General features: G+C 37.8%; 1 protein-coding gene across 1 annotated transcript; it reads right to left on the reverse strand.

Moving 5' to 3' along the window:
- Positions 1-441: 441 nt before the first annotated feature.
- hs3st3b1b (heparan sulfate (glucosamine) 3-O-sulfotransferase 3B1b) lies at positions 442-23,262 on the reverse strand. The gene is made up of 2 exons (XM_052112499.1): positions 22,389-23,262; positions 442-4,025 (listed from the first exon to the last, which is right to left on the reverse strand). The coding sequence occupies exons 1-2, from the start codon at positions 22,970-22,972 to the stop codon at positions 3,407-3,409; spliced, it is 1,203 nt and encodes a 400-aa protein (XP_051968459.1). The 5' UTR covers positions 22,973-23,262; the 3' UTR covers positions 442-3,406.
- Positions 23,263-24,318: the final 1,056 nt, after the last annotated feature.

Raw genomic sequence — 24,318 nt, forward strand, 5'->3', positions numbered from 1 at the left:
TTCAGTTTTAAAGGTTTAATGGTTGAACATTATATCAAAATGGAAACAGCATGTTATGACTCTGAATATCTCCAGTCATGCAAGCACACACAGGCAATAAGCCCAAGTACTTTTCAATAACCTCAAATCATGAGATTCATCCGCCAGAGGAGCAGTGCCGAAACACGACTCACGTTTAGTGTTCTTCCACAAATTGCTTGCAATTTTAAGTTTCAACCACAGATGTTGCAAGAAAGCACAAAGTTATGTAGTGCAGCTTTATTAAATATTATTTCTCCAAAACAGTCTTATATAGCCTTTTATTATTATTCTATCAAGTCTTTCACGTCTACAATTTGTGATTGGTATGATTCGAGTAAAGACAGAATAAGTTAATTTCGTAAAATATATATTTTATTTTATTCATCATACAAAGCAAAAGTATGAATGTTATATATTTAATTATCTAGAAACGTCTGTTCCATTTAGCTCATTCAGGGTGTAAAATTAATCATTTTTGAAACCACAGAATACTTGGTTTACATGCATTCCTCATCATTTGTACATAAAGATCATTTCTAGTCTATTTATTGTGTTATACTTGGAGTAAGACAAATATTTATAACATCTGAATATCTCTTTGAGGTTGAATAAAACTCAACCATTAGACAGATGCATCAGCACACACTGCCTTACCTTGAGCAAAAATTAGAAACTTTGCACAGACCAAAGTTTGATGTATCAGAATCTATTTGCAGTTCACATATAATCAGAGGGGGTTGAAGGTTACGCATTTTACCCAAAAAATACCTGAGCAATAATGCTCCACTTTGAGTTATCATGGAATAGATGTTTCTGTTATATTGTACTCGTAAAATCTAAGGAGGCCCTATGGGCTAGCATTTGTTGAAAATTTGCTAGACCCTGTTTCACTGCCATGATCCAACTGATTTGCTTGCTTAAATGCAATTTGAATGCAAGAACAAAAAATTATGAGTTGATTACTGTTGGAGGAGAAAGTTCAAATTGTTTTTGTTTGTTTGTTTTTTTGGCCTCCCTGTAACATCTGATCATTTGATGAATTGAATAAAGAAGGAAAAATGCCCTGGGAAATTTCCCCCCACTTAGTTCAGACTTGAAGGCCAGCAAGATTAGTATGGCTGTCCTCACAGCTGATAAATATTATAATCTCCTCTCCAAATGAAAGAAAGTTGGCTTAGCATAGCACAGGACTGGTTTGAGGCACAGCATGTTCTAAAACAAAACAAAAACTAATGAGCTGATTCAGACCGCTATTCTGTTTTAGTTGGGTTTTTTTTTCTTTGTTTGCTTCCATCCAAAGCCATACAAACAGACAATCAATCCCCCCTCTGCATTTCATTTTCAGTATATTAAATAGGGGTGAGAGAAAGTGAAGCTTCAGTACTTTCGTAATGGTTCTTGTAAATCTCTCTGTGACATTACCCCTTTGAACTCTGGTCCAGGATCAGTTTCTCTCAGCCCAATGTTAAAGCTAAGCTGTAAATAGTGGCTCCTTTCACCCTTTACGGTATAGTTCACATCAAAACGATAAATTCTGTCATAATTTACTTACATCATTTACATCATGTTGCTTCCAAACCCATACAACTTTCTCTCTTTGGAACACAAAAGGAGATGCTAGACAGAATGTTTCTTAGTGAATGATGATTGAGTCTAACAATCTGGCTAACATCTTTTTTTTGTGTTTAATGGAAGAAAGCCATGTGATTTTGGAACAACATAAATTATTAAATAATTTTTATTTTATTTATTTTTGGTTAACTTTCCCTTTAAAGCCTCACACCTTATCCCAATACTGATCTATTTAGAGCTGATCCTGAATCAGGTGATCTGAGTGAACAGTAACCAGAGCTACACTAAGCCTGGTCATTTATCTTGCTTTTGAGACAGCAACCATATCAGCCATGTCATGGGATGAATATCACAGATTAAGAGCAACTGACTGTTTCTCCTTCTTGCATTATACATATTCAAGTAGAAAATCAAACAAAAGCACAAAGAGACTACATGGGGTAAAAAATATAACAATGAGCTTCTTAATGGAGGCTCGTAAGCTTGTTCAAATTTGGCAAGAATAGGAGAACTGAGATTTAATGAAAGATGTGTTTTGATCTGATGGAAAGGAAACAAGCACGTCAGGGTGTATTTACTAATATATGTCAGTAATGGCACAAGCACAGGGTTAAGCTTTTGATACTCTTCTTTGTAGAGATACAGTAGGAGTGAGATCTACCCACAATCTCTAGAGTGTTTCACATGCCATTTCCAACAAAAGGCTAATTCACACTGTCCCAAAAAAACAAAAACCAACACCAACTAAAAATTTATAGTTGGCTGTTGTATTTTAAGGATTAAAGGGCCGTTCAGCACAGAACACTTCCTTGTGTTAAAAAAAAAAGAGGCTAGATTGGGCAACCTAATGATCACTTTCATAAAGGCCCAACAAACACCAACATTTCATATACTGTATTCTAAAGTTGACTTTTGGATTTAGAGGATTTAAGGACCGTTCGCACAAAATGCATACTTTTTTGGGGCAGTGTGAATAAGTCTAAACTTTGTCGCTTTTAGCCAACCCAGTTCCTTTTTTTGAAAAGTTATTAAGACTACAACTTTGAACCTTTTAGACAGGGAAGTAGCTGAGCTTGTTGGCCATATCTTCCTCTAAAAGGGCGTTGAGGCTCGAGAAACCTAATCGATTTGTTCAGATGAGTTATGCGATTAGCATAATGTCGACATGCCCATTCATTACAGGAATCTGCAAGTGAAGGCCAGCAGTCAACTCTAAACATGAGTGACACTATAAGTAGCAATTAGGGCTATTGATCCACATGTTACTGAATAAAAGGGGGCACAGGATCAACTCTCTTGCTTATCAGTTGAACGTAGTTGGACTCGGGCCAATATGGAGTGTAATGAAACATGAAATGTTATCAAGAGAATACCTTTAGAGTGAAATATAGTCCATTATGCTCTGTCACAAAGATACATTTCTCTAAACATTCAGTATTGAAAAATTGAAAGAATTGCAAATGTCTGTCGCTATTAGTTTGTAAATGCACTATACCCGTAAAAGTGTTTGTGTTTTTTGTTTGTCAAACCATTTTCGAGTTCAGTATTTGTAATTGAAAGAATTTGGAAGCACCAATAATTCAACATGTTTAGAAATAACCATGGCAAATCAATGTGGAATGTTGGTGGCGAGACTACAATTGGGCCAGATGTTATGGACAATATGGTTAGGCAGCTTAGTGAATTAATTGCTTAGAAATTAAAAATAAATTATTATAAAATAGATTTCTGTACATTTCACATATATATAGCAATCATATCAATGTATTTTTGCCATAGCAAATACACAGAAAAAAGTGTCCTCCATTCACAGTTAATCCCAACCAAAATTATGCCCAGTCATCTGGTAGAACTTCATGTTGAACGGTCTGTAGAAGTCTCTAAGTCTCTGCACTATCTCAGGGTTAATGTTTGGGTGGGTCCTCCCTTTGGTTTTGCCCAGGCAATGGGGCTTGCTGCTACCCTCAGCCTTCTTGAGACAAGGGAAGCCCTTGGTCTGGTTGAAGTAGAAGTGTTTGTCTGTGATGATCCTCTTGAGCCCTAAGAAGTCCTGTACACGGCCCAGTTCTCCGGCCGGGTCGCTGATCAAACGTTCTCCACTCACAAATAGAATCTGACCCATGGGGAAGAACTGCAGCCAGTTGTCCAGGTGCTTGGCATAAATGCCGATCTGAACGGCGCTCCACGAGGTGTCTATCAACCCTGTAGTCCTGTTTTTGAATGTCAGGCTCTCAAAAGTGGGAATGTCAGGCTTCTTGGACAATGTTTGTGTATAATCAGAGATGGCTCGGGTGACGGGGTCCCGGACCACCACGATCAACTTGGTGTCACGAGACATGGCATAGATCCGAGCTGGAGCCTCACGGGTCACAAAGTAGCTTGGCGTTTTCTCCATTGTGATCTGACCCTCCAGGGTCTTAGGCATCAGGTCTCTGAGGAGGAAGCGAAAAGGGAAAATCGGGGTTAAAATGGAGGTCTAATGAAAACAAAACATTGCATAATGCAATCAAAGAGATGGAGCATGTGGTGCTGCTCAATCAATGATCCAATTCAAGACCATGATTTTGGGTCAAATACAATTGGCATTGGATGCCAAACAACGCATGCATTCAATTATCAGAGATGTACAAGCCACACTAAACGGCAGGTTTGATACTTGTAGTGATAGTTTTCTTATAAAATACAAAGTCCAGAAAGTAGACAACATGTTAAACACATCCAATATATCCATTAAATCTGTATTTTCTGTAAACAGCTTTCTAATAACCCTGTTAACTGTTAAGGCAATCGAGAGTTTGTAAGTTATTGTAAAATATCTACTCCCCATTTTAATTTTTTTTTTTTACTTTTACTTCTAGAAAGACACTGTTGTGCTCTATGTGGCTGAAAATTTAAATGAAGATAAATCTGGCAAACAAATGCATTAAGCTGCTTCCAAAGGCAACATGTTTGTGCTGTTGTATCATTAAACTGAGTGAACATAACTAAAGACCTCTACATGTGGATTTCAGTGTTTAATGAGTATGAAGTCACACTAAGATCTCAACAGGCCCAGAATGACCCTCCTTTGGGTATTAGTATATGCACAGATAAGGCCCTTGTTGGTCTGTTGTCTCTGTGGTATCGAGCTCTGTTGTTAGCACCTGGGCTAATTTACTGCTACAAAGTAAACTGCGATGTCAGCGTCTAGTGTAATTCTGCTTTGCATGTTTACACCCTGTTGAAATGGGACTACACTCGATTCAAGTGGCTGCAAACAATATGTTGGGAGATATCGTTTTCCCACACTTCAGAAGATCACAGTTTATTTTCTCTCCAAGGAGTCTTGGGTAAAAACTTCTCTATTTTTACAACTGGTGACAAGCCACTGTTCCCTAGTTAGAGGTAAGAACCACATAACCCCGGAGCAGAAAGAGATGTTATGATAAACAAAGCCTACAGACAGCGTTTCAGAATCAAAATCTCCAATTATGTGACCGTATTTACCAGGTGCAGCTCTTGACACAGATTGCACTGCTTTTTGCTGCATTCTGCAAAGTACCAGTACAAAACTCAATAAAGTATTTTCCTAGATCACATAGATGGAACAGCTAACTGTACCTCGCTATAGTGAAAAATTCCAATGTTGTAAGTGAAAATATTTACACACTATTGATCCAAAATGAAAAAACAGCCTGAAGCTGCAGGAGGCAATGTGTTGATATATTTGATGGGAAACTGTTGGCAGATTAGTGTTGTTAGATGACTTCTCTAAAGAGCTGGCCACAGATCCAATTATGATAATATCAGTTTGATTACTGCTCTGTCAGAACACTAGAGTGAGAGTTTGAGCGAAAGAACACAGACAAAAAACCTCATTAATCTCTGTGAAATGAAAACAGATTATGTTTGTGCCTTTTTTGCAATGACATACTCTAACAGTGTTTCTCAACCACTGTGCCATGGCACAATAGTGTGCCGTGAAAGATTGTCAGGTGTGCCATGGAAAATTATCAAATTCCACAAAATATAATAAATGCATGAAAAAATTTCAGGGATCCAAACTCCTCACCTTTCGGAGAAATTTGCCATTTTGAAACTATAATCGGTCACTTTTGTTATTGTGAAGAGCAATGATTAATGTGCAAAAGTGAGTGATATTTATAAGCATTAAGGGTCTTTCACATGACTCGCGTCAGCGCTGCAGAATACATTGAAGTCTATGACGTGACACCACTTCACACATGTTTTTGCTTCACCATTAATGTCTTTGAGAGTACTAAGCAACAAGAAACATTTAAAAACTGTCCAAATTTGCGAAGAGAAATTGAATGTTTTAATTAAATATTATCTTATCATTTACAAATATCAGCGACCCCAGTTATTGAACTAATTTAAATTCACCAAGAAAACAATTATACCTACATATAAACTAGTCATTTTATTACTTTCTGCTATCAAAGCAACTGCAAGTTTTTTTCCTCTCTTCCAAATACATGTTTTCAATGTTTATTGTGCACACCTCCCACTTTTTTACATGGCAAACTCGTAAAATCACCCCTCTGTGATGCTTTCTGCAACTCTTGTCATCTGGAGGGCGATGCGTTACTTGACGCTGAAGTTGAACGCAACGCTCCGTTGGCGCCTCAACTCAACTCATGTGAAATGCGCTTTACAATGATGAAAGAACATTATTGAAACTCAAAATGATTATTATTTGTCTATTATTGTGGTCTTTTCTGATAAAAGCCATGCTCAGCAGTTTAAATAGGCTACTGTAGGAAAATGATACCATAGATCTGCTTTGAGTTTATAATTCTTATACTGAAGTCAGTAGATTTGTAGCTATGAAAGTTTTAATAAAGGAGAAGGTAAGGATGTTATTGAAACTCACTACTGTTATACTATTGTTGTTGTTTTGAATGAAAAATAATGCTCAGACTGAAGGAAGACTGTAGATCTGCTTTGATGTTTTATGCTTAAACACTATAAAGTTTCTTGGTAGAGTTCTGTCATGAACTACTCAAAATGATTCACTGACTCACTCATAGCACATTAGACTCTCATTTGTCGCCACCTAGTGACATTTCCAGAAGGGGTCACTGAACGAATCAGTTCAAAACAAATTTGTGAAACAGAAGCAAGCCTCACCAACATACTCTTTATTTTGGAGCTAATTCTGCACAATTGTAAACTTGAATAAACTTGAATCACTAAAAAAAGCTGGAATTGGTGCTTTTAGCTAATTCTTTAAAAACAAATATCCTCAGAAAAAAATTTGTGGACCAGTGATTGTCTTTCCTTTTTCGCCCCTCATGAGTTTGCATCCCTGTAATTTGTTGTGGCATTGCGAGAACAAATCTACAAATTTGAAAAGAAGCAAATTTGTTGTTTTTTCATTATCCATTTAGCACTCTTGCCACCTGTAAACTCACACAGCGTAGCCTACCTATGTGACTTGATTTTTATTTTTTTTTGCATAGTTGAATTTCACACATTACAAGTAAACACGCTACTAAGACAGACAGAAAACATGAACAAGTTATTGAAAAGGAAAAATATTGACGATGGTTAGCCTATGTGGGATAGTGGTGTGCCATAGAATTGTTAAGCAGAAAAAAGTGTGCCGTGGCAGAAAAAGTTTGGGAAACACTGCTCTAACACACTCTACATGGTATAAGTGTGTTATTATTGTGGAGGAAATAAATGTGTTAATGCTTAGCATGTCCGCTTGTTTGCCGTTTATTCCACATGAGCAAACCAGCTATATGTGTCTGTGGTGCTAATGAAGTGAGAGAGAACACAGGAATGTAACTGTTAAATGAACCACCCACACCCACTGTGCCGGGGGAAAAATATAAATAAATGAAATAAAACATGTAAAAAATATGTTCCAATAAATATATTTTATACACTATTTAATTCTAATTTTAATCAGACACACATGAGTGGATTTTTGAGTGGTTTGAGTTATGGTAGTAAAAGCAAAGTGTCAAAAACCTGAATAAAAGAGTGAAACTTGCAGTCCATACAGTGGTGAACAACTGCAGTTAATGATGCAAACATACCACAGTTTGCTGGGGCAGAGTGGCAGAGGAGGTGGAATCGAACTTAAGTTTATATCAAGCAATCGAATCAAGGGTGAAAACAACCTTAATATTGTTTCTGGGGATATGGGGGAGGAAAGCAGAAAGTGGGGAAAATGAAATGTTCAAAAGGAACATACTAAAGACAAAAAAAAGCCTCCAACTATCTGATCACCTCTCTTATTTTAGGGAAAAAAGAAAGGGAGGGCAAAATGGGGTTGAGGAAGACAAGTAGGCAAGCTCTCAGAAGAACAATAGCCTTTCTTGGCTGTTTTGATTTATGAGGTGCTTCTTTTTAGAGATTCTGTCAGCAAACAGGCAATGCTTTGACACCCTTTTTCCCCTCTTTTCTTTGAAAACAGAGCATTGTCCTCCAATGATCTGAAAGAGCAAGGGCTGTGGAGAGGCCAGAGAGGATGGGGGAGGGTGACTCATTGTAAGCTGAGTGGAGAGCACTTCTCGATCTCTCTCCGGCACTCTCAGGGTCGGGTGAGAGGCAGTTGTGGAGAGCTCTCAAGTCCAACGTGTGCCTGAAGTGCTTTGCAGTCACATGGCACATGCTGCCACTAGAGAAGGTAAAGCTACGCTGTGTATTAATTATTAAAACACTGATTAGAAAGTGGATATGAGTTCTCTAAATCAGTGTTTCTCAACCAGGGGGCCGGGACCCACTAGGGGGCCTCACCACACTGCCAAGGGGGCCTCAAGTTGACTTAAAATGTATTTAAATTAATAAATATAAAAATCATTAAAATAATTCAACTTAATTAAAATGCTAAAAAAATACTTTAAGATGTATGGCTACAAATTATAAACAGACTCTCTGAAACTTCAAGAATAAAAAAATGATCCGTGATTAATTCTTTTAATCAGACACATCTAGTTTCGGGAGAGGGGGCCTTCAAATATTGTCTTGGACAGTGGGGGGGCCTTGGAGTCAAAAAGGTTGAGAACCACTGCACTAAACTATTCTTCTGATAAAAAGGGTAAATTATCTGAAGTGATGAGGTAAGGCCAGAGCGCTTCTGCCTTTTGGTTGAGGTTTTTTGCCTATGACTATCAGCAGATCAGGCGTCACGCAGAATTCTTATAGATATAAATATTAGATCTGCTGATAGTCATCTGCATTTTCAATGTATACATTTTGGCAGTGCATTGTCAAAGTCTTTTTCAAGCTGGAAGAGATGACAAAGAGGTGAGAATAAGACAAAAAGCAGGTTTTCTTTTACTAAAAATCAGCATCAATAAACTCCTGAGGGCCATGATGTAAGTTTTTTTTCTTCTTCTTCCTAACAGAGATAAATCAGCATGGGAAAGATAGAAGGGGAAACAAGAGACAAAGAGAAGAAAAGAGACACAGAAGGGAGTTTTTATAAATATGTTTTGTTCTTGTCACAGTAGCCCCCTAAAAAGCCCCTAAGAATTCTTTATCTATGATCTCTTATCTTTCAAGTGACAAGGGTTGTAGCGTATCTGTCTTTCAACTCTGTTATTGTTATGGTTATTTTTTGGTCTGCGTTTTTGTTCTTTTTCAGTTCGTTTTTTAACTTATGGGTATACAAACTGATATAGAGAAAAACATGTTTCAGATCTATACCTTTCAAGTTGGAAGGATCTGAGATGCACGGACATACCAGCAGCTTGGTTCTGAAGTGCAAGTCAAAACAGACAACCTCTGAACACCTGTGTGTGTGTGTGTGTGTGTGTGTGTGTGTGTGTGTGTGTGTGTGTGTGTGTGTGTGTGTGTGTGTGTGTGTGTGTTTGAAAGACATCTCTTAAAGATGAGTTTATCTATCAGTTTTTAGGGTGAACTATCCCTTGTGTGTAAGAACTTGCCACTGTTGTACAGAGCAAAAGCAGTGGCAGTAAGTGGAAGCTGCTCAAACAAGCTGCAGTGTAATAAAGTCTCAGCAGTCAAATAAACTCAAATTAATTGCCAATGAGTTTAACAGCTCAGCTGCTTGCACTTTGAAAGCCAGAAAGATAGTCGCGAGCCACTAAACACTTACGCTGATCTAAAATGGCAATCACCACACCAAAGTGGCAGTGTGAGAGAGTGTGCCTACCCAGAGAAAAATATTATTACTATCTATCTGTCAGTCTGTTTGCATGTCTGCCCATCTGTCTGTCTATATATCTATACAAATCTTTTTGAGACATTGCCAAGATCTGTACTGTTCTATACTGATTGTGGCTAGTTGACACTGTTACATTTTCTTTTTCCATAGTGGTGCTAAAAAACGTAGAACTGCAATGGTATGAATGAGCAAGTGACCGAGCACAAGTCCCTACGTCACTAAAGCCGTTCCATCAGAACGGTTCTCTATCCTGAGATGATAGTCTAGCTATGCTGAGAATCCTGGTCCTGCTCAATCATGCTCAAGTGGAAATGCTACTGAAACCATTACTCTCCATGCTCAGAACCATTCCGCCCAATAGTGGGAAAGTGCCCTATGAGAAACAAATGCTATATTAAAGAGATCTAATTTGTGTTTTTTCCACATACAGATCACAGTCTTAAAAAAAGTTCTCTGCATCTGCAGCTAGTGGTTCAAAAATGTCAGCCTCTACTTCATAATCAGTCTATTGATTACAGTGATCTAAACCCAAACTACTAGGGTCATGGAGATCTAAGCATTTAAGAGTGACACTTCAACCGATCAAAGACTCTTGCCCTGCCACTCTCACCCTTTGCACTTTAATCTATCAGAAGTGGAGGATGTAAAAAAAAAAACAGTTGTGAAATTCATGTATGAGCAGATGATTCCTATACTAGAATACTAGAACAAGTAAAAAAGGGCTTATTCAAGTGGGATGGCACTTACGCTTTATGAATCAATAATTCTCATGCAGCACAGTTTTATCACTCAATTGTGTTTTTGAACTTCTCAACGTGTGAGAAACTTGTTGGAAGTTTAAAGCAGCTACTTATGACATCAAGTAACCACCAGAACATAATTCTTTAAGATCAGGTTCACTTCTTTACCATGTCTGGAGAGCAACCAGGAAAAATGTATTCTGTTTATGAAGGAGGCCATATGGCTACATCTTGTAATCCAGGCACCTCCTAGCCTGCTCCATACAAACAATATTTTCTAGGTTTGTCGTCATAGAGACATGAGTGAGGCTGTAGTTTGAAAATACACCCCGCAGAGTCTGGAGCCTTGACATTATATTTAACCGCAGAGCAAAACTGCAGTAGTAAATCTATAGAGCAAAGCTGGGTTTTATAGCACAAAAACCAGGAGAACAATAACCGGGTGAAAGACAGAAATATAGTGTAGTACAGAGCCAGGGTGAGCATGTATGTAGCAGCACTTAGCTACCACTGTATTTTGAGATGTACGCAGCCACTTAGCCGGCCTATCCCGCCTGCTGACAGTTCATTTCCTGAGTGAGAATTGCCAGAGATCTCCTCTTAACCTGATGAAGCCAAGGAGCATTGATAGCACATGTGAGTGTGTTTTATGAATATTCCAGCTTCTGCATTTATAATGGCTAACATTAACTTTTCCTCAACTAACCCCCTCATTCTCTGTCTAACTCTTTCTCAGGTTTCTCCTCAGCCTCTGATCTATGCCATGTAACCCTGACATAAACATAAAGAGGTGTAAACGTCAGTCTTAGCCAGCCCCGTCTAAGGTGATGGTGTGTCTTAGCTTCAGCTTGACATCCTCGCTGACAGATCACGTCACTGGATCTGTATTAGAAAGACGGAGAAAGCCTCTCACGTGTAGTGACTGCTCTCGCAAATAAATAATGAAGGAACGGGGAACATTGCAGACACTTCTGACCCACCTCTTTCTGAGAATAGACACACTCTTCCTTTAGAGTCGTCTCTAAAGAGTGTTATACCTTAATGCTGAACTAGTTTCTCATTAAATTATTATATCTGTGCCAGCAGCTGGGCAGACTTTCTGAAAACTACTTTATTGTTGCTTTGCGGTAATAACATCAGCATAAAACAGACCTTGCTGAACCCAAATGGCCCCCCAACACTAAAAAAGAAATGAGTGCTGTTTAATCTAAATGTTTTCCTTCTTAGAGTACGGGGGATTTGGATTTTGGGCTGAGGACTGATCTACTTTAGAGTGTCAAGGGCAGAAAAATATATTAAAACCTCCCAGTAGTGCTGTATAAAGACATTTTCCAAAATGCGTGTATCGTGAGAGAGGGTATCTGCTCTTGAATCATATTGAAGTCTATGCTCTACTTTGCCAACCAAAATTCCGGCCCCATTCTCTTTTCTTTCTTTCTTTCTGTTACTCTCTCTCTCTCGCTCTCAAACACATTCTAAACCACAACAGCCTCCGAGAAGGGCAGAACACGCATAAATCACTGAGAGCTCAGGCTCTGTAAGTTGCAGTGTGCCCAGACTCAGTTTCAGCTTTATTTGCTGCCAATCAACACCTACCAAAATCTCTTTAAAACAAGAGTCGGGTGTGTTTCTGCTGTACAGGGCTGAACATTGAGTTACAGCTCTACAGTCATGCCAGCTGAGTGGAATTGCTGTGTATGAAGAGGCTGCCATCAGCTCTGAATAAAATATGGAGGCATGAGAGGAGGTAATAAAGTGCACTTCTCTTTTTCTCACTCAGCCATGCATTTTACAGAGCTATAGACTGAAGAGTGGAGCTGTTTGTAGGGCGTTGAACAGGGCAGGCCTCTTTTAACCATATTGGACAGGTGTTTCTGTAATTTTAGGGTCATACCTAAAAATGTCTGCGATATTAGGGCCATTACTAAAAACTTTTTTAGGAGGAACTGGTTTAGTATGTGTAGATCAATGTCTCTGCTGACTTGGCTAAAATAGTTTAACATGCAGTTAAAGTAAAATAACTACATAGTTTTACATTTTCTGAAGAAAACTTATGTGGTGCTCACCTATGGAAAACTTGTTAAGCGGTTGATAAGGTGTTCTGGATGGTTTATAAGTGGTTCCTTACTGGCCCAAGTCTAAAAAGCCCACCTTGATAAAAGAGCCCATATATGATTTTCTGTTCCCAAGATATTCCTCAGATACTTCCTTCAATGTAAGTTTATTTGATTTTTGGTCAAATTTATTGTCTGCAATGAAAAATAATAATAAAAGCAAATATAAAAAGCTCTTATCAACAAGGTTATATGATTTAGGGATCAACCATGTCCTTAGCACAAATATTTGATGAGTTACACACTGAATTTTTGCTCTATTTATTGCCCAGTTACTGACAAAATGAAAACAATCAGCATATTTTAATGCATGAAAACAGCTATTTGAAAACCGATGGATTTTTGTAATTATGCTTTTTTCTGTGTAATATAAAGGAATACCTAGAGCAAAATTTATTAAAAATCCAAAAAGCATGTTAAATTCATAGGCATATTATGACTTTGTAGTGTTTTTTTATAATATGTCACATTTTCTAAGATAATAGTTCTATTGTTTAGAAATGCTAAAGTGCAAAAAAGTACAAAATAACCTTTTTTTTGCCACATCAATTGTCATATCAGATTTTTATGTTTTTAATATTTTACTTATCTTTCATTGTGGCTCTCTTTAAATTTTGGCTAGCCAAATGATCAACAGATCCAATTTATGTTCAATGGAAATTTTTTAGAACCATAAAATAGCTTTTGTAAATGTTTTAAGCGTTATTGGCAAAATATCAGTATTGGCCAAAAGGTTTGTTAAAATCCATATCGGTGCATTCCTACTTGTTAAACGAAGTATGAACAATAGTAACAATAATGCATCAATAATTAATTTAATCATGGTTAAGGAAATATAGCATAAAATCTTTTAAATTTGGAAACTAGAAATCCTCAAAAAACAACACCACCACCTCTGCTAGCAAGACATAGTTTGATAAAAAAAAAGGCAGACCCAATTAACTGAACAACATCATTTAAATACAGACTGAATTTAAAAGACTTAATAAATAAATAAATCGACCGATTTTCAGAATTTTTTAATTATTGAATCGGCTGATATATTTTCCCATTTGGCCGATTTGTTTCTTGAGGGCGCTGAGAATTGCCTGCTTGCATATGAAGCGAGTCATGTATACGACCAGTCACGGTTCATTTTGTTGTTACGTGCCATCGTGTTACACAGTGTCATTTAAATGGTCCACATATCAGAGCCACAGCAGACAAGTTTGAGGGCATAAAGTTAAAGTGCTCGCCTGTTTCATTCTCCCTCTCTCTCCTCAACAGTTCCCTGTAACTTTTAACTGTCTTGTCAAATTATAAAAAGGCAAATATCAATAAAAATAATATCATATACCATATGCAAATATCTCGTTTAAACGGATGTAATAAACCAACCTCACACAACTTCAGCAGATCCAGCATCCTGTGGAATGCACATAAATCTTCCTCTGAAGCACGTATTCTAACAGTCTCTGCACACCAATGTTTATCTTGCTCTTGCTAATCCTTAGTGATAAGCTTGTTTACTTAGAGTGTTAGTAGAGGGTGTTAACAGACTCAGTCTCACACTTCATTTACATTCCCACTGAGTGGCACAAGTCTCTAGTCTATTGGCAGTGTTTGGTGTAACTAGTGGTGATGGGGTAGTAGCTTGTTTGCTAAAAATTAGCATTTGCACAGAGCTACATCGACAGTTGACAGATTTGCTTTGAAATTGTGAACACAGGATATAAATCCATTATGTTTTGTGACAGCTACATAACATTGTATTTAATAAGAATCTATAATGTGTCATACTTTATCTCTGTCATTTGTGTTAAATAACTTGCAGAAAAAAGACCTGTTAGCATGCCAAATAGTCTCAGTAGAAAATAAAATATCTCACTGAATTGTTGTAAAATTGGCACATAGACTTTCAAAGGCTTTTGTTTTTTTCAGGCTTAGACACAAGCACACACATGAATGCATCTATTACATCCTGTTTTTCTTGGCACATATCTACTCCAGCTATAGAGCTTTTGAAGACAGGTGAGCTTTAAAGTGCCGGGAATTTCCTCAAAATCTGTCAGCCAGTTACATCAGAGGCAGCACAGCTGCATTACTTTGATGCTGCAGTAATGGTTTACAAATTCCTCAAGACCAGTATTCTTCATCTCTAACCCGTAATTTGCCAAACTTTGTGGTAATAGCACCAGTGCATCCAATTAAAGTTCACGCATAAAACAAAAAGTCAAACAGGAGCATTCGTTTCTCTCCTAAGGCAACTCTAAAAATTTATTTTGGATGAAAGCCTAGTTATTGTCAGCTTTAGTATCTCAGCGGCCACTGAAGACAAGATTGCTGTGAAACACAGAGAGATCACTGTCAACTGTTTCTGCTGAAAGTAATCGGCCGTGCGGATGTCACAGGTGGAATTTGATTTCAGGGTTAGGCAGGGATGATGTTTTTCGTGAACGATGACAAATATTTTTGCTTTCCTTTCTCTCTGTTCCAGAAGCCCTTAATGGTTCCACAGGAAACACGATCTGGGCTCCCCAAAATAGGACCAAGCTGTTCAAAACCACATAATGCAGGTTTGAATAGAGAAATGGGCTTTGAAACAGAATAAAAAATAAAAAAATAAAAAATTATATCTGGCTCATTTTGGTTTGTATTGAATGATGAATAAATCGAAATTATGAATTGGTGTCTTGATTGGATGGGAATGAATCATTGTTGTAGCGCATGTTCGTTTCACCAGGAAACTGTCGTGATATGTGCAATGAGCCATTTAAAACAAAAATGTATGGTAACTCTTGTGACGAGGAGCAGGGTGGGGCCGGGCCGTGACTGCACACGGCTGGCCTCCAATCAGGCTAATCAGCTTAGGAGAGAGTTAAGGCCAAGCTGGTTGAGAGGGAGCTACACACAGCTGCCGTGTGTGTTTATGTTTGTGTCTTTTTAAGTTTTCATTAAACATGATTTTGATAGTTCGTCCGGTTCCTGCCTCCTCCTTGCCCATTTTAAACCCTGCTACATTGGTCCCGAAACCCTGGATGGAGGAGGGATGTGCTGACGTGGAGTCCTTGCCACTGCCGCCCGCCCAAAGGAGCAGCTGTGGCCGTCCGCCGGAGGACAGAGGAGTCTTTTCAAGTTTTCATTAAATGGTGGTTCCCGCCGCCTCATTACCCATTTTAAACCCTGGTTACCACGTTATTCAATGGGACCAGTTTTTTTCCTGTTAGTTTCCTATCAGTCTATATGAAATAAGCAGAAAATGACTTTGCACTCAGCACTGACAATGTGGAAGTAAAAAAACATGACACACAGAATTTGTGAGTTTATTTTCTAAGAGCTGGTTTTTTTCCTTGGAAAGAGAAAGAGAGAAAGAAAACTGTGAGAGGCTAAAGTAGAAAGTGTGATGGCAAAAGTGGTGACAGTTCCTGGGCTACAGGGAGACACAGGCTTTGTTGCCCTGGAGCTCAGTTCATGCTGTGCTCCTGTGGGCATATCAGCAGTGTGTGTTCCTTTAATTGTCTGCTCTTTTCTCGTCGAGGTTAATGGAAACCTCAGGTGGTCTCTACTTCCTGATTCTCTGCTTTTCACTTTCTTCATAGAGAGACAGACAGACACAAACAAGCACAGCACCTTTCAAAATCATCTACAGTACAGACACCATTTTCTATTAAATCACTTTGACAATTTGAGCCAAATTCCTTTTCTACACTAACCTCTTTCTCACATGTCACTTCTACTGCTAATAATCCTCCTTGGAGTATCAAACTTTTGAAAATGAGTTCTTATGATCACACACTTTGGAGGAGGCGAACCTGCTTGGAGACATAAGCCAACAATTACCAGACCATGCTGCGAACTGTACACGAAATGTATCAGTTGAGTGAGGTATTTAGTTCACTGCAGCTTAGAGGAGACAGGAGTATGACAAAAAATAAGGAAAGGAAGGAAGGGGTCATTTCCTCATGTTGTTGCAGACCCATATGACTATCTTTATTCCTTAGAACACGAGACATTTTGAAGAACATAGACGTGCTCTTCTTTTCCGTACAATGAAAGTGAATGGTAACTGATGCTATCAGTCCCTAAAATTCCGCCCAACTTCTCCTTTTGTGATCCATTGAAGAGAGACAATCATATGAGAAGAAAAAGTCATGTGGGATTAGAATGACATGAGGGTTAGTAAATTGTTACAAACATTTTCAATTTTGGGTGAAGTAACCCTTTAAAGAAGCTTGAGAGATGGGTTCCTGGGTAGAAGGATTGAAAGAGGAGCCAAGGCTAAACATGAAAGTAGAGTAATCCTTTGGTCTAAAGTATGCTGAGCAGTTTAGCCAACACTGAGGCATCTTTGGAGGCACACCTTTGAACGTCCTAAGTCAGCGCTGTTCTGGCTCTCAATGAGGATGTCAAACTGCTGAATGGATGACTGGTCAAGCTTCAGATCATCTGAGTGGAGGAAGTCTATTCTACCATGAGAGCTGCTCCTCAATCTTGAACTGGAAACAGTTTCTAGTTTGAATTTAGCATCCATCCATACAGCACATGAGTATGAGTGCCAAAATGGTCTCATGAGTCATAATGTTAGTACATGATGGCAAAATCAGAAGAAATCATAGAAGTTGGCTTGTATAAAAACATCTAACCTTTACTCCCATAGAGAAAACTAAATAAATCAACGGACAATGTTATCAGTATTTTTTCCCATGTTTAAGGCCTACCCCAAACCTTAATCTAACCATAAAGTCTAAGCCCTTACCCAAACCTGAAACCTAACCATGACTTTAATAAGAAAATAACTTTTGTGTACCATGCAAGAAAGAAAACATCACAGTTTTGAATGAGACGAGGGAAGCATATTAGATTAGATTATTGACATACATTAGTCATTAGCATTGCATAAATAAATATGGAATTAGCAAATTTGTTCACAGACATTTCCTTTCTTAATATAGTGTTGGATAGAGGGCTAGCTATAATTTGATGCTTGTATTGTATAAATTAGAAATAATTTTTTTGGGTTGGTCTCTATGTGACTAAATGTTGTTCCTTTTCATACGAGCCAAGTTGTACGATAACTTACAGTTTTTCCATCTCATAAAAATTCATATGACTTATCATGTGATTTTTTTGTTGTGTATTCAGGCAAATTCGGGGTTGATCGCGTCTCACCTGCAGTGCAGATGGTCTTTACAGAGGCAATGTTGCTCAACAGATTCTTAGATAACCCGAGCCACAAAGACCTTTAACCCAACATCAAACACAGTACCCAGCACAGCATAACCTAATCAATATATCTACTCCCACAGGGTCGGACTCAGCAATGGCGTGAGTCATTACTTTGTGCTTATCTGCGTGCATGTGAGTGTGTATGTTTCATCTTCTACAGCAGTCACCAACCATTGCTTCTGCTCTCTTATTGCAACAACAAAAATGTTGACTGCACGGTCCTCTAATTCACAACTACAAATTACTGTGTAATAACACACCCAGTATGCACAACCAAACTTTTGCTTGATCTCACCCGGTGCCACTTAGACAATACCACCCCTGCTTTGTAGAGGCAGGAAGAAGGGGGTCACTGGCCACAGCGTCTGTATGGGTCACCTACATAACGGTGTTAACACCCCTGGTGTGTGGGCACAAAAGCTGGGGCATCCATCCAGAACTGGCCATTCCACGGATGGAGTTCCTCAACTAGACATGGTGGCAGGGGGTCGTAGCACTCCATAGATAAGAACTTTCAAGTGACAGACTTCCGAGGCCATTCTGAGTCCGAAAACAGAATGGGATTTTCAGCAAAGCTATTCCCACTAGTGGAACAATGCTCCACTTGTCCCCTTTGTTAGACGACGGTAACGGACTATGTCTTTAAAGGGCTGCTATTCAGAAAACACACCCTTAATCACAGGATGGAAACAAAAGGATTGCACACTAAAGAGTTTGCACTAAAGAGTGAAGGCCAAGGAATAGCATTGTTCCCCAAGATATATATTTGTAGCAGAGGTAGGAAACCTGACCTTCAAAAACACACTATACAAGTTGCATAGATTAACTGGAAGGGTTGCTGTACTTTTAGCTGTGGTAATGGTTTTGTATAAAACTGCATGAAAAGTGAAGGTTTCTTGCATGTTGACTTCCCATTATTGGCAAGGAGGAGACGTTTGACTGCAAAAAAACTGCATTTGTAGATTTGTAAATTATGCAACACAATGTCATCCACAGCACCAGGGCCTCCACAAAATGTGTCAATCCAGCTGAGACTGTCTGCCTGGGTGGGTGGGATTTTTGAGAAGCCAACTAAACTGCATATTAAATCATTAGACCCTCCAGAAAAGAGAAGAAAATATATATATATAATAATGTGAAAGCAGCATAACCACCAGAGATTTTGCAAGACCTTACCAATCAAAAAGTAGTTGAAACTGCAAATCGTGAAAACAGAACTGCCTCAAATTTATTACACAACAATTCAAGCCACTCTGATTTGAGTTATTCACTGTAATATCTCTTACAAATAAACTGACAGTTGACATAACCTTGACACTGACCAGACATTTCTGGGAGAAACTCATAAAAAAATAAAATAAAAAAAAAACACAGATGAAATGTGATGTGACTGATGATAATTCTTGTTACTATACTGTAGATCTCCATGAGTCATACACAACAATTCTAAGATAAACAAAGGCAACAAGTGCACAGCTACCTTATTAAAGATGCGAGTTCGTGGCATGCTTTCCATGCACTTGGATTTCTTTAAAATACATAATTTCTGCACCATAAAACTCTTTTTAACTTCTCTTTTTGCACCATAAAACTTTTCCTTTACAGAGCAAATCTAAGCATTCACTATGCATGGGAATGCATTCCTGTTTCCTCAACACACGATTGATGTTTAGTCATGTGATATTAACACTACTAAGGAAGAAACCCTTTCTCCATTGCCACTCATCCTGCAACTCAATTTTAGACAGAGAAAACAAGTCTGCATTTGTTTGTGTGCTGTATCCTCAGCCCAAACTGCAGTGCCCAGATATAGAATTGCAATGTGGCATTGCATGTCCAACTTAAACCAGCTGCAATGGCATGCAAATCCAGTAATTTTGAGACAGAAAATCATTATATAAATAAAAATATGTGTGTGTGAAAATCAACCATTTTTTCATGTTTTGGACTTTTATATGCAATTAATCTGTTGTTTTACCCAAAAGATGCTTTTGAAAAGTTATTTCCAATTAACTTTGTAATTTGGTGAAGGCCCCACCACTGAATTTAGGGAATTTCTTAAAGACCTCAGAAGCATAAAAACGATTTTTTGAGGAAGAGCCTGTCAATTGACTGAGCGGTACATTTACTTTTCACATTTGGAGATTTAAAAAGGAATGTATCAAGGGTAAAAGTCTATGCCCTGGTGTTACTTGTTTTATTTTTTGCAGAAAAACTACATTTGCGACCCTATGACTGATTGTATATAGGTTCCTTAAATATTTCTGTATTTTAACTGAGCCTACTTTTTTGGTTTATTTATTTCTTCTTAGGTTGCACTTAACACTTTTGACCACTTTCCAGTCCTTTAATTTATCTGTAAACTTTGGGTTTTAAATGTTAATAGCATAATCTATGCAATCACTTAATCAAATTCAAAAAATCAAGGGCAGGTTCAGAGAATCTGAACATTTTCGGGACCCTCTTTAGTTATTGATTCTGCTGAAGCAGCTTGACAACAAATGTTTGGGATTCATTTGTATTAGACTGAAGTGAGGCCCCGAACATAAATAATTAATTAAATAAATCTTTTTTCCTCCTAAACATGCATCAATATAATTCCCTATTCATCGAAGATGGACTTCCAAGCATTCACTGCAACGCCCATTCTTTCATCCGTCCTGTTTTTTGTTACAGGGGCCCTGAAACGTCGCATATATTTAAAAGCACTGGGCTTTCACGTCCACATACACTCCACTACCAATCCCCAAACTTTTTGCAAATCCGTTTAGAGAGACAGGCATGCAGTTCAGGACTGTTTTATCAACTTTTCAAATGTGTTTCTTTTCCTTTGGGGTCCGGAGTATAAGCAGAGACAGACTCTGGGGCAAAACTCTTTCTCTCTACAGTTTAAATTGTATGCGATCTTTCTATTAATACCATTAGATTTTACTATAGAGCATTACATATTTTATCATTAGTGTGTGAATGTTAACATATCAAAATGTCATCACGTTTTAATAACTGCAGCATAAAAGTAACAGAAAATAAAACGATAAATTATGCACATTTTTTTTACCCTAAAGTTTATATATAAAAATATATATCAAAAAGGAATTTATGAGCTCTCCTAGTGTCTCTTGAAACTTTAGTCACTAAAATTAAATGGGCCGATTAATAATATCCCATAAATGCCCAATCAAGTAGACAGTACACGCCTAAACATACATTTATAAAAACAACACGAATTAATTAACATAACACAGCATTATAGAGTTTGTAAAACTGTGCGCAAAGAAAAACAGTTGCATTAAGATAAACTTCCATTCAAGACAGTGAATGGAAGTTCATAAACAATAGGCTACTACATAATTCATAAGGTATACATTTTATTGATACCGCCAATGTGACTATGCTTTTTTTTTTTTTGTTACTTTTTCCCCCCATATATTTCTATCAATTCAGGTTGCCATGAAAAATAATAATAAAAATAAAAAATTAAATAAAAAAACATTTCGCACACAAAAAATAAAGGCTTGTCCATTGCATTGAATCGAATCTCTCTAATTATGTTGCACCGGTATTTCGGAAATGGTAGCGTATGGTCAACTAGTCCGTTTCAAAAAATACAAAAGAAGATTTGAGAAGTTGTAAAAGTGAAAGGAAAAGTAGACGTCCGTTCACCTGCAATGATCCAGTGTGCCCAACAGAGACCACTGCGCAACATCTGCGGTCATTTACGCTTCGTCTCTCAATGTATTACAACCACTAAATCTGCAAGTACCGACCGTTCAAGAACTATTATGTTTTTTAAAATAATATCAGATTGAATTAATGTGCATTTAAAGGACCGTGTTCAACATTTCTGAGTTCAGTTCTCTAAAGTCACTGTGCAAAGCCGAATAGTTTGACAGAACAGAGTAAACGTTTAAATTATAATCTGAAAGCTACTGTCTGAAAAGCTTTGAGATCAAGTCACATGTAAACGGACTTTAAAAGTTTATTTTCAAATACAGGCAAAAAGGAAAACATACATTTCATCGAATATCATTACATTTGATATGAAATATGTATCCTATATAACAAAGGTATAACATGCAGTATAGCATAAATGTTGAATTTAGGTTCGAAGTTTACAATTAAAGCAGGATTAAAAAAATAAATATATATAAATAAATAATAGTCTAAAAATAATAGGATATTAATTCTATTTGATTCGATTCATGTTGTTAATTTCTAATAAAATAAATAAGTCAGCTTCACATGACCACAAGATAAACCTGAATTAAAAAAATCGAATGCTCTCGAATATCCAAATCTAACTGATGTTTTGCTGAACTCCTGTGTGTGTGTGTGTGTGTGTGTGTGTGTGTGTGTGTCTACTTGTGAGACATTTTCGAAAAATGTCGTTATCAAAGAAAAAGAAAAAATAACTGTAAAGAGAGTAACACAATACCAAATAATGCCTTATTTAAAAATGTATTAACTTAAATATGCCACAAGCTGCCTTGAAGAGTGTAGTGATTAGGCTATAATATGATTCACTGATGAATATTAGTCCTAGTCCTAAAAGTAAAGGTTTAAGTTTTCATATGTGCTTATAATTCATCTTACCTGTACCAGTCCAGTCCGTTGTCATAGTTACGGTCGAAGAAGTGAGGCTCCGCTCCGACCGCGCGAATATCGGGATGCACGCGCAGAAACTCCAGCAGCGCGCGCGTTCCGCCCTTCTTCACGCCGATGATGATCGCCTGAGGCAGCTTCTTACTGCCCGAGCCGTTGGAGAAACTTGACAGCGGAGAGATTCTCTGCTCTCCTCCTCGCCCGCCGTCCCAGTCCTCAGCTCTGTCCGCATCCACTTCATTTTTAGAGAAGCCTCGGGGAGCCCTCCTGACAGTAGGTTTATCATAATCTGATTCCAAGCCCGTCCAAGAGCTCTGCGGTCTGGTTAAGAGCTTGGACATCACGAGGTCCGCTCGGCCACTTTTCGCCTCAGCGTATTTCCCGAGGAAATCCGTGTCTCCATTATAATTACTATTGTCCACGACTAAACTTGGCGGCATGGTGGCACAGTAGCCCACGCAGGAGTAGAGCATGTAGACCCAAAGGAGCAGCATGATGAAGAGGAGCCCGAGTTTCTTCTTTACAGGACTGATGGAGACCGCGTAGAGATGGTGACAGAGCAGGCTATATTCCATAAGCCCTGTGCATGAAGACCATCACACTCCAGCTGGACATATTGACGGGTAGGTACAATTCTGTCCAGGTCCAGCCTCAGGAATACCTGTTGTCTTTACAAGCCATTAGTGCACAATAAAATCAACACCAGTCATTAAATAAATTACCCAAAAGTGGACGGAACATCTAGAAACGCGCTTTAAGTCAACTGTTGAGAAAACTGAAGCGAATGGCCGGTGCATTTGATTCCCTGCCCGAAACCCAGCTGTGCAACCTACTCCCGGTCGCATCCCCGTCCCGTCCTGCACTGTGGGAGTCTCTGAGCACATACGAGAAGCTGAGCGAAGTACTAGACCTTATTGAGCGCAGATGCGTGTGATTGACAGCACAGTCAGCCTACCAGTACGCAGCGATTTGAATAATGTTAGAGTTGTTGAAAGAAGATTGCCAATCAGAGAGGGGCATAGGCGGGGATTTGAGACAAGACGCTTGGTCGCTTAGCCGAATAAACGCATTTATTGGATAGAGAAACATTAGAACTGAAGCCTTTTATTCCAGCTATTTAGAGTTTGCAAAGTGCTATAGATGTTAAGCATCTGAACGGGTTAGAAAGGAAACCGGATTTTGTGACTTTTTTTTTTTTTTGTCTTTTGACTAAAATTAAATGAATTAGGCTACGCAACTGACAAAAAAATAAAAAATAAAAATACAAACAGGCTTGGATAAAAAAATAATAATAAAAAGGACACACAAAGGTTATTTTTAAGTTGTAACTAGTGTTTTTGCTTGCTTTTCAAAGTGTGTTCAGTTATTCTGACATCTTTGAGGCCAAACCACGGAGAGACAATTATTCAGATAGCTTGTACATTTACAACAAATTAATAAAAAAAAAAAAAAAAAAAATCTGTTCTTCATTTAATAGCCTACATTTAAATGTGAATTTGAGTCAGTCGATACATCTTCATCGGTGTAAAAATGAAAGTCACAAATTGCCAATTTTCCAAATTTCTTATATTTAAAGAATAATTAAGAATAATTGTATTCAATTTATCTTATTTAAAATAAGAATAATTTAAATTCCCCAAACAATCGATCCATGTTGCATTTGCGATAAAGTATCACAATTATGATTTAAAATCAGATAAAGTAAAACACAACTAAAATAAAAAAGGCCTAAAACGATAGTATGAAATAAAAACAAATATATATATATATATATATAGTACCCTAATTAAGCAGTTGAATACAACTTTAAATCCACATTTTACTAATTTTGGTAATTCGACTGTGTTAAAGGGCTTCTACAATATATACGCTATTGTGTTGTTTTTATCTAATTTGACGTTTTCTTTACAATAATCTCAGT

The sequence above is a fragment of the Xyrauchen texanus genome, chromosome 40, assembly GCF_025860055.1.
Source record: "Xyrauchen texanus isolate HMW12.3.18 chromosome 40, RBS_HiC_50CHRs, whole genome shotgun sequence".
In the NCBI taxonomy this organism is placed as follows: domain Eukaryota; kingdom Metazoa; phylum Chordata; class Actinopteri; order Cypriniformes; family Catostomidae; genus Xyrauchen; species Xyrauchen texanus.